Raw genomic sequence first — 10396 nt, forward strand, 5'->3', positions numbered from 1 at the left:
TAGTAGTAGTAGTAGTAGTAGTAGTAGTAGTAGTAGTAGTAGTAGTATTTCTACAGCTGAGGCTCAGAGCTAGGATTTGAACCCAGGTCTCCTGATTCCAAGCACAGCACTCTCCATATACTGCCACTATGTCAAGAAAACAGATTACGTTTCTAAACATTTTTTAAGTTTACCAAGCATTTTTCTCACAGCATCATTAGGTACGCAATGTAAATATTAGTATTCCTATTTACAGATGAAGAAACTGAAACTCAGAGAAGTCACCCAAGGGCACAAAGTTAAATGGAAAAGCTGAGACTTGAACCAAAGTCTTTTTAAGTCATGCACATCCTGGCTATATCTCACTGATCCTTAGTGTGAAATTAAATGAAACGGTCTAACAACTCTGCATTTATTGAGACAACATGCTTGGAAGTTAGAAGGTCTGCGTTCAGATCTTGGCTCTGACATTCAATGAATTACGTGACCCCTGGCAAATCACCTCAGGTTATAAAATGTGGTCAGTGATGCTCCTCAACACCTACCTTCATGGGCTATTGTGAGGAAAGTGCTTTATAAACTTTAAATCTTTACAGAAAAGCGAGTTATCAATTATTATTACCTACCAAATCTTTCGATATGAAACCTCTAAGGATACCTCACATGAGGTGTCTGCTAAAATTTGTGCAATCTCCCCTCCCCAACTGATGTAAGGTGAGTCCCTACTTGTGAGAAGTAGCTTCTGAGACAGAGGCCTCTGGCTTTTTGGTGTGGAGCTACCTGATTGCCAATGACACTAATATCGACTACAGAACTTTAAAAAATCATTTAGCTAGAAGGTGACTTAGAGATTATAAGAAAACTGAAGCCTAAAGAGGTTAAAAGTACCTGCCCAAGATAAGAGCTGGGAATAGAACCTCCTTCTCCTATACCATAACAATGCTGAGAGCAAGAACAGGTAAATTATAAACTGCTATTTGCAAATCAGAGAAATAACTCAGTACATGGTGGGAAAGAGACATAGCATGACACAGCGGACACAAGAGATGACCTCCAAGCCAGGAGAGCCTTGGGTTATATCCCACCTCTGACATTCTCCACAACTCTGGGCAAGTCATTTAATCACTCGGGATAAATCACCTTGATTATATCCTTGATAAATCACCCAGGAGCTCCTCATGCCAATGAAAGAGACTCAGTCCCTGTCCCCTATCCCTCTAGTGGGGAAAATTCTTTGGCAGAGTCTAATGCAAGCTTCTAACCAACCAGCTGGGTGAGCTGAGCTTTGCCCAGGTTGCAAAGGTTTCAAAATACTCACATCTCTGCATCTGCTTGCTGTATTCCGACATATTATCAGGACGGATAGAACGCAAAAACTTAATGTAGTCATCACTGTGGTACTTGGTCATCTCATCCGCATGGGCTTTGTGGGGCCGCTGTAAGGACCAAACAAAAAAAGATGAATTACTGTCAATCAGTTTCTCTTTCCTTCAGGTCTCTGAGCACTTACTGTGTACATGAGGACTACAAAGATGGGTGACAGAGTGTCTGCCTCTATGGAGCGCTCTCTGTTTGGACAGATGAGACTAACTTGCAAGAAATGATCTAGGAGATTAGGAGGAAGTGCTAAAGCTTGTGCTATGGGCTATAAAAGCTGTAGCAGTTCTGAAGGGAGAGAACATTAACAACTGTAAGTATAAAGGCAAGTTTATTGGAAGAGGTAGACCTAGACAGTCAGGCAAGATTTACAGGGGCAGTCAGTTTCCTCTGAGACATTCCAAGCCAGAGAAGGCCTCAAAAGCCAAAGCTAACTTAGCTAACCTGGACTAGTCTATACTGGCCTGCCTCCATGTCTTTTTTTTTCATCCACATTGTTTCCTATGCCCAGAATATCCCCCCTTCCCTTTCTACCATTAAGAAAATGCCATCTCTAGGGAGCAGCTAGGTGGTGCAGAAAATAGAGCTCAGGCCTTGCAGTCAGGAGGACCTGAGTTCAAATCCAGCCTCAGACACTTGACACTTACTAGCTGTGTGACTGTGGGCAAGTCACTTAACCCTGATTGCCTCACAAAACAAATAAATGCCATCTCAAGAAAATGTCCAAAGATCTCTAGTTTATAGAGATTCCACCTTCTCAAAAAGCACTTAAGTACTTAAATGTCACTGAAGTTATTTATAAAGGTGTGGTACACCCCTGTCCATCCTTTACTAGATTATAAACTCCATCAGGGAAACATCTTACTTCATATTTTTATGTCTACCAGAAAACCGTGTATAGTGCTAAGCTAAATGAGCTTGCTCTGTGTGCTGGGGAGAAAGAGGAAAAGCCTGACACGTGTGGAGGGGGAGGCTCCATGTGGGATCACTGCGGAGAGAAGATTGGAGAGATAGAGTGGGGAGTTCATAGGCAAGCCCTTGCATGAGATGCTGAAAAGTCTACATTGAATTTGGTAGGATAGAAGGAGTCACTGTAAGTCTTAGTATTCTCTGATGAATAACCTCTACTTCCCTAACATTCCCACATGATTACTCTTTATCTGAAATTTAAACTGAGGGACCCTCTGCTCCCCACACTCTCCCAAACTCTCATTGCTACAATTACTCCTACCTAACCTCTTCCAACTGTCTTTTCTTTTTCTCTAGTGCCTTGCCTAATTGTCTACCATCCTCCTCCCAAAGACTCATCAGCAATTCCCCAGAACGGACATGGTCTCCTCTGCTTCTTGTGAACCAAGTTACTGGTGGAACTCAGGAGGCTGGAGCAGAACCATTCCCCCCCCCCCAAAACACACAATACCAGGAGGTGCCTGTTGCGAGCAAAGAAGATATGGAGTAGACCTGAAGAGCAGTCTGAGTTAATTCTGACCCAGGTGGATAGATATGAGCCCCAGTTGTGAGTCCTCTGGGCAAGGAAGATATAATCAGCTCTAGAACTCAGGTCAAGGAGAGAAAAAAACTCAGAAAAGTTACTTCCCAGCTCATTTCTTCTAACCTTCTAGATGGTGAAATCCTTTATCTTTTATCTTCAGGTGAACTGCTTTTTAATCCCTAGGGGACCACTTTTACCTAGGGGTATTTGAATGTGTTTTTTTTTTTTTTTATTAACTGGATTATTTATTTGGACCCTCAGGCTGAGGATTTTCCAGCCTAGAAACCTGAATGACCTGACCTGGCTAGGTTAAGAAAGGATAATGCTAGGGTTGGGTCAAACCCAGAGGGTATTATGTGAATTCACCCCCCCAAACTCTATCCATACTGAAACTCCAGTGCTCTAACCAGTAAGTGCCCAGCTTTTTAGTGGGCCAGAAGGAGAGGAGCAACTGAGCCAGTTCAAGTGAGGAATATCCCAAAATAAGTGGTCATCTTTTTTTTTTGCCTCAGGGAAATATACTCCCATTGGGCATATGGATCCTCACCTCTCAGAAGCAGTTTCCAATGAGAACTAGGGCATATATAAACCAACCTCCCCCAAACTCACATAGATTTCCATCTTCCGGTAGAGTCCATAGTTTAGTAGCAAGTTGTGAGTCATTCGGATTCGGTGGGGTTTCATTGGGTGGCCCTGCCCATAGTAGTAATTTCCAACATCCCCTGAGGAAGAAAAAAATCATAATTTCAGTGACAGAAAGATAAGAGTATTATTTTTCTAGTCCAGGCAGAATTAAAGAAGTCCCTGCTATAGGGTTAAGTTTATGGTATCAAAGAAAAATTTGGAGCTGGAAGGCACTTGACAAATCATTTAATTCAAACCCCCTCATTTTATAGCTGAGGAAAATAAGGCCAGAATCTGCCTGGAGAATATGAAGGGGTCCTTTCAGTCCACAAAGTCTTCTGGAAACAATAAACTAATGAAGCTCTGTAGCTACCAAAAGTCATGGATGCCAACTCATATAGTGCATTTCCAAAGACAGCAGAATCCCTTTATGAAGGGATGAGGGTCAGGGTCCTTGCAAAGTTCCTCCAAGGACCTGTTCCAGTCAATACTGGTCTCACCCTGGGAAATCGGGATGCCCAGGCCCTAGGGCCTTGATTGGATTATCCCAGTCCTAGGCTCCCAGACCTCACCAGAATCATAAAAGAATAATTAATTGTGCAGAAAAGCAATATAAATTCTGTCTGGACCTCTCTTTTGGATGACCACAGATGGCAAGCACAATTTTTATTTGACACTAACAATGCCAAAGATATAGGATAGGTAATAGGTGGTCCTCTACGTTTATGAGTCCATGTCTTCAACCCTATACTTTTTATGAGGGCTGAGAGTGTCGGCATTATCCTGTCAATTCTTAGAGCCTCCCAAATCTAGTCTATTCACCTAGGACCCTGTCTTATATGGCTATAGCTTCCTAGAGCCAACAGTAGGACACTGGTCTTTTGTAGGACTTAGATCACAAGAAAAGTATCTTTTAGCCACAGAGCTCAAAAGTCAAAAGGTGGGATTCAGGGGTTTCTGGGACACTCCAGAACAAAGGAACTGAAGCCCTGGACTGGGGGAGCCATTCAGATGCAAATCCCAGAGACAGGTTATAGGGGTGGAAGGGAATCAAATCATGAAGCAAGGGTTGAAGCACAGCTGCCCTTACAGGTGATAAGATGAGTAAATCAACCAGGAGTACCCAGACACTTAGGCCATCCCCAGCCATTCCCAACTCTTCTACCTTTGCCAAGGGGGAAGGCAGACAAACAAAATAATGACCGAGGCCTGAGACACAGCAACTGGGAAGGCCAAACTCTCTACTCCACACAGGATGCAAACCACTTTAATTTGATTCACTCTGCATCTGCTTCCAAGCTCCTTTCAACTCCAAAATGCCCCTCCTAGGATAAGCTCATCACTTCTAATCTCATTACTGAACTGTAAACTTGCGTCTGGATTCTATCTCCTGGATACCAGCTCCCTTAGTTTCTCTTAGAGGGGTGGAGTGCCAAATTCCTGCCAAAGCCTTCCTTTAGAGGGCAGAAACTGGACTCTGTTCAGTCCACTCTGCATGCTTTTAGGTTATTCTCCCTTTAGAGCAGTTCAGTATCTAATCCAGTCCTCCCAACTCTAGCCCAGACTTTACATGTAGAATCTCCTCAAACACCCAGGTGTCCAGTAAATCAACTTGATCTCATCTTTCCTTCTCCCAAGACCCAGAATTCTGAAATTCCTTCTAAAGGAATTTCTCCAATCTCTCCCAGTGCCTCATCCCCCCTAAAGCTATTTTCTGAACTTAACAGCACCCCTTACTCTACCTCTCCCAGCTTTTAAGACTTAAACTTTCCTCCTCCCTTCAAGAGTTTGACTCTCTAGTTAACCACTTTAACTTCTGCTGTCCTTCACCTTTGAATCCCTTTCCAAACCCCAACCCTAAATTACTCCCTCCATCCACATCTATTTGAGTGGTACTGAATACTGCTGGAGGAAGTCTCAACCGTGCTGGGACAACTATAAATATATTATCTTATTTCAACTAGACCTTCACAGTTGTACTCTTCCATTATAACTATTATAAAAGCATAGGTGATATAATGGTTAGAACAATGGACCTGGACTCAGGAAGACCTGAATTCAAATTCCACCTCAGATATTTACCAGCTATGTGACCCTGGTTAAGTCACATAAGCTGCTGGCCTCAAAAGTGTAAAGCACTTTACAAACCTTAAAGCACTATATAGTGCTAGCTTATAATATATAATACTACATTATAAACTACAATAGCTATTATTACTTTTACTACATTCTTCACAAAGTCTATTCCAAACCTATGTTTTCTCCTTAAGCCACCTACATCCAGCCCTCTCAAGAGAGGATCTCAAACTTTTACTGAGATCATCCATCCTCAGCTTCCTCTTCCGAATTCTACAATTCATCTTGTCATTCTTTTCCATGCAAGGGTGCAATTATCCCTTCGTATTCTTGATCCATTTCCTACCCTCTACTCTAGAACCTTTCACCTCCTCTCTCTCTACCCCATTTTTCAATTTCTGTTTAACCATACTTGAGATCAGAAGCCAGATCCCAAGGAATCAGGAATTACCTGCTGCCTAAAACATGCCCAGGTCTCCTCATCCTTAAAAAAAGATTCATTTGATCCCCATACTGCCTCAACACTCCTCCCTCTCTCAGACAAACTCCTACAAAGAGATGTCTTTATCTACACTTTTCCATCTTCTACCTTCTCATCCACAGTAGAGTAGAAAGCTTTGAAGTCAGAGACCCTGGGTTCAAATCTTGCCTCAGTCACTTACTAGCTATGTAGCCTTAAACAGATCACAACTTCTCCAGGCCTCAACTGTAAAATGAGGAGGTTGCTCTAAATCCGTAATTCTGATTCCCTGGGATCTGGCTTCTGATCTCAACATTCAATTCAAACTGTACTTCTTAGTCTCTCTGCGGTTTCTGTCCCTGCTGCTGGTTCCCTTTCCTCCTGAATAATCTTCTCTTTGAGCTTTTATAACATATCTTATGTTTCTCCTACAGGTCTGATACAGGTCTGACTGGCCCTATTCATGATCTTAAGTACAGAATTCTCATTCATGATCTGCTCCTATGTGTAGGTGTACCCCAAGTATCAGTCCTGGGCCCTCTTCTCTCAGGCATCTTTTCAGTCCCCCCAAGTCCAGGGAATAGTCAAAGGGTTATAAGCACCCATGTGCTGCCAGGAATTGTGCTACAGGATTTGCAAGTATTTTCTCATTTGATCCTCAAAACAAACCTGTGAGGTAGGTGCTATTATCCCCATTTTACAGATGAGGAAACTAAGGCAAACAGAAGTTAAATGACTTGCCCGAGGTCATGCAGCTAGTATTAGTCCCAGGTCTTCCAGACTGGGTTCCAGAGGCTAGATCCACTGAGCCCACCTACTTGCCTCTAATGGTTGGTTCAAACCATTGTATCAATGCAGATAACACCTCACTCTACGCATACAGCACACATCTCTCCTGACATTGCCAACTGCCTGCTGGACATCTCCACCTGGATGTCTCTTACGCAGCTCAAATTCACCAAGTCCAAAACAGAACTTATTATCTTCACTATCTCACCCTTCCCCTAACACAAACCTCCAAATTTCCCTATTTCTGTTGAAGATACCACCATCCTTCCAAACATTCCCCTCATAAGGGGAAAATCATAATCAGTTGTCAAGTCATTCATTAAACAACCATCCTACCTAGTTCAGACCCTCATTTCTTCCCTGAATTGTTGCACCGTCTTTCTAACTGGTCTTCTGGATTCTAGTATTTCCCCTTTCTATTTTCCACACAGATGCTAACCTGATATTCCTAAAGCACAGGTCTGAACTAGTCACACCTCTGCTCATGAGGGTTCACTGCTTCCCTCTTGCCTTTAGGATAAAAATACAAACTCTTCTGCTTGGCATTTAAAGCCCTTCACTACTTGGCTCCAATCTATCTTTTCAGACTAATTACTCATGTTCTCACTAGGGAGAAATATACCTCATACCAGTGAAATTACAGGTCCAACACGTATCCCTGTAGCCACTCTTGTTATTGTCAAACTGGCAGAACTTCTGTTCCCTAAATACCCAACACCACAGAATCTCTCACCTCTATGCCTTTCACAGGTTGTCCTGTGACTGGAATGTTCTCCCTTCCCACCAGTGCCCCTTAGAAATCCAAGCTTCCCTCAAAGTCCAATTTAGGCACTGCCTCTTAAGAAGCACTTCCCAATTCTCCAGTTGTCAGTTGTCCTATCCCATTACTTGGTATTCTTAAATTTACTTATGTACATGGCATTGCCCCACCCCCAAAGTAATCCCTTTAAGGGAACCTTCATTTTTTTCATTTGTTTCTGTCCACATTGTCTAGTACAGTGCTTGGCACACCAAGCTTAATAAATACTTGTTGAATTTAACTAAATAAAATATGCTTACTTGCCCTGAGTTCTCCTACCCCAGTCATAAGACAGACAGACTGAACCAAGCTTCCAGTGAACCCCATTTCTGAATAAGGGGTTCTTCTGTAAGTAACTGGGAAGTATGTGGTATAGTGGATAGAGAGCTAGGCCTAGAGTCAGGAAGAACTGAGTTCAAATTCTCCCTCAATCACTTACTAGCTTCATGACACTGGGCAAGTCACTTAACCTCTCAGTTTCCTCAACTGTAAAATGGGAATAATAATCCTGCCAGGAAGAACTGTTGTGAAGATCAAATGAAGTAATTGTAAAGTGCTTAGTACAGTGCCTGGTGGTATACAGTAGGTTCCACATAAATATTATTATTGTTATTATTGTGTGGAGTCAGGGAGTATTCCTTTCAGAACAGGAAAGAGAGATGTCAAAATATTAGGATTTATTGCCCAGCACTTCCACTTAACAGGGGTGTTACCAGGGACAACTAACTTCCCTCCTCTAAGGCTGTCTAGTTTAAAAAAAAAAAAAAGAATAGAGGGCAAAGTGAGAGGATGCAAATACAAAAAGATGGGAGGTGCACACACTCCTCACCCTCGAGTAGTTTACATTCTAATAGAAGACAGGTTATACAGGAGGCCAAGAATTTTGAGAGGGTCCAGAAGGAAAGAGACTGCCACACCATGAGAGCAAACAAAGTTTATTTTGATTATAATTCCAAAACTGGAAAGGGAGAAGCACAGAGGTGAGAAGCATAGGAGAATGAAGAGAATAGATATGTGAAATGGTTTAGATACACTGTGGGCTACTTACTGACTCAAGGCTGGAGAAAGGGAGAATTGTCAGAAATCAAAGTAAAATTAAGGTGAGCTATCATTTAGCCCTCCCAATTCATCTCCACAGTATGAAAGTTAACAAGCATTTACTATGAGCTTATTATAAGTACTACATATACTTGAAAAATGATGACCACCCTTTTAAAGAGTTGGGTATTTTTTGTTCTTGTTTTTTAATTCTTCAATGAGCTTTCACTCAATTGGGGATCATTCATTCACTCGTTTCATTCCCACAGCAATCTACAGAGGTAGGCAGGCATTATCATACTCATTTTAAAGACCAGGAAATTGAGATCCAAACAAATTGTGATGTATCTACCATGCTCACACATTTAAGTTAGTAGAGATCCAGGCTCCTTGTCCAGTGTTCTTTCATTGTACCAACCTTTGAATATGTTTTAGGAAGTAAAAAGTCTAAGAGCTCCCAAGGATAATTCAGGCTTGTACAATCAGCACATAGCCACTCCCATCCCTCAGAACTATATCTCTCGGCAACAGGTGCCGCTAGCCAAGTCCAGTGCCAACCATGGGAGAGCGAGACTGTTGGGGTCTCATCACAAAGGAGCTGAGGGCCCTGACCAGAGCAGTGGCTTTAGTCACTCACTTATTCTCTAGGCTTCCAACAGAAGTAGTCAACTCAGTTAAGAAGTATTTAATAGCTGGTCCTTTGAAACACAAAGCAATATTTTCGATAAACAGGAGAGGGAATGATTTGCGAACTGAAGTACGGAAAGCACTTCTGGAGTTTTCTTTCCTTTTCCCCTCCTCTCCTTCCCCCCCATTCTACAGAAGCCTCATGTCTTCAGCTAGGCTGAGAGCTCTCAAAGGCTCCATTTCACACCAGACCCCATTATGTCTTTTCTCCAGCCTAATTTCTCTTCCAAATCTATAACTTGGACACCTCCCCTACCATTTCTAGGATACTCCTCCCAACCAGAACCCCCTCCCTACCTGGGAGCAGTTTCCGTCCCTTGAATCCTACCCACCCCCCATCCCCACTCTGGTCCCCTCCCTACTCCAGTTCCCTCAAGCTCCCCTCCTCCCATCCATCCCAGTCCTAGCCTCCTGGCAGGCTCCCCTCCCCCCAGTCCAATTCTTTCAAGAGTCCCCTCCCCCTAGTCCTTTCTTCAGTCCCCTCCCCCCAGTCCAGTCCTCAGTCCCCTCCCCCATCTAGTTCTTAAGTCCCTCTCAGCCCCCCACCCCCACCCCGGCTCCTCTCCCCAATAAAATTTTCCCCCTCAGCCTCCTCTTCCCCCCAGGCTCCCCTCCCCCTCAGCCCAGCCTTCCCCCCTTGTTTCCTCTCCCCTGCCAGGCTTCTCTGCCCCCTAATCCTGCCTCCCCAATCTCCCCTTTCCCCTCACCCTCCGCTAGGCTCCTCTATCCCCCTAGTCCTGCCTCTCCCCAGTCTCCCCTCTCCCCCTGCCAGACTCCTCTACCCCCTAAGTCCTGCCCCCCCAATCTCCCCTCTCCCCACCCAAGCTCCTCTATCCCCCTAGTCCTGCCTCCCCCAATCTCCCCTCTCCCCCCACCCCCGCTGGGCTCCTCTGCCCCCTTAGTCCTGTCCCCCCAACCTCTCCTCTTCCCCCCTCCCCCGCTAGGCTCCTCTGCCCCCCCAATCTCCCCTCTCCCCACCCAGGCTCCTCTAACCCCCTAGTCCTGCCTCTCCCCAATCTCCCCTCTCCCCCCACCAGGCTCCTCTGCCCCCCCAATCTCCCCCTCCCCCCACCAG

At 44.1% G+C, this 10396-nt stretch overlaps 1 protein-coding gene across 1 annotated transcript in view; it reads right to left on the reverse strand.

Moving 5' to 3' along the window:
• The window catches only part of HDAC1 (histone deacetylase 1), a 27237-nt gene that overhangs the window by 16124 nt on the left and 717 nt on the right, over window positions 1–10396 (reverse strand). The window contains exons 2-3 of the mRNA XM_027864546.1: window positions 3458–3570; window positions 1298–1415 (exon numbers count right to left, since the gene is read on the reverse strand). Coding sequence (XP_027720347.1) covers window positions 1298–1415; window positions 3458–3570 — 231 coding nt within the window. The remainder of the gene's footprint in view (window positions 1–1297; window positions 1416–3457; window positions 3571–10396) is intronic.

The sequence above is a fragment of the Vombatus ursinus genome, unplaced genomic scaffold (assembly GCF_900497805.2).
Source record: "Vombatus ursinus unplaced genomic scaffold, bare-nosed wombat genome assembly UNPS02014775.1, whole genome shotgun sequence".
Classification (NCBI taxonomy): domain Eukaryota; kingdom Metazoa; phylum Chordata; class Mammalia; order Diprotodontia; family Vombatidae; genus Vombatus; species Vombatus ursinus.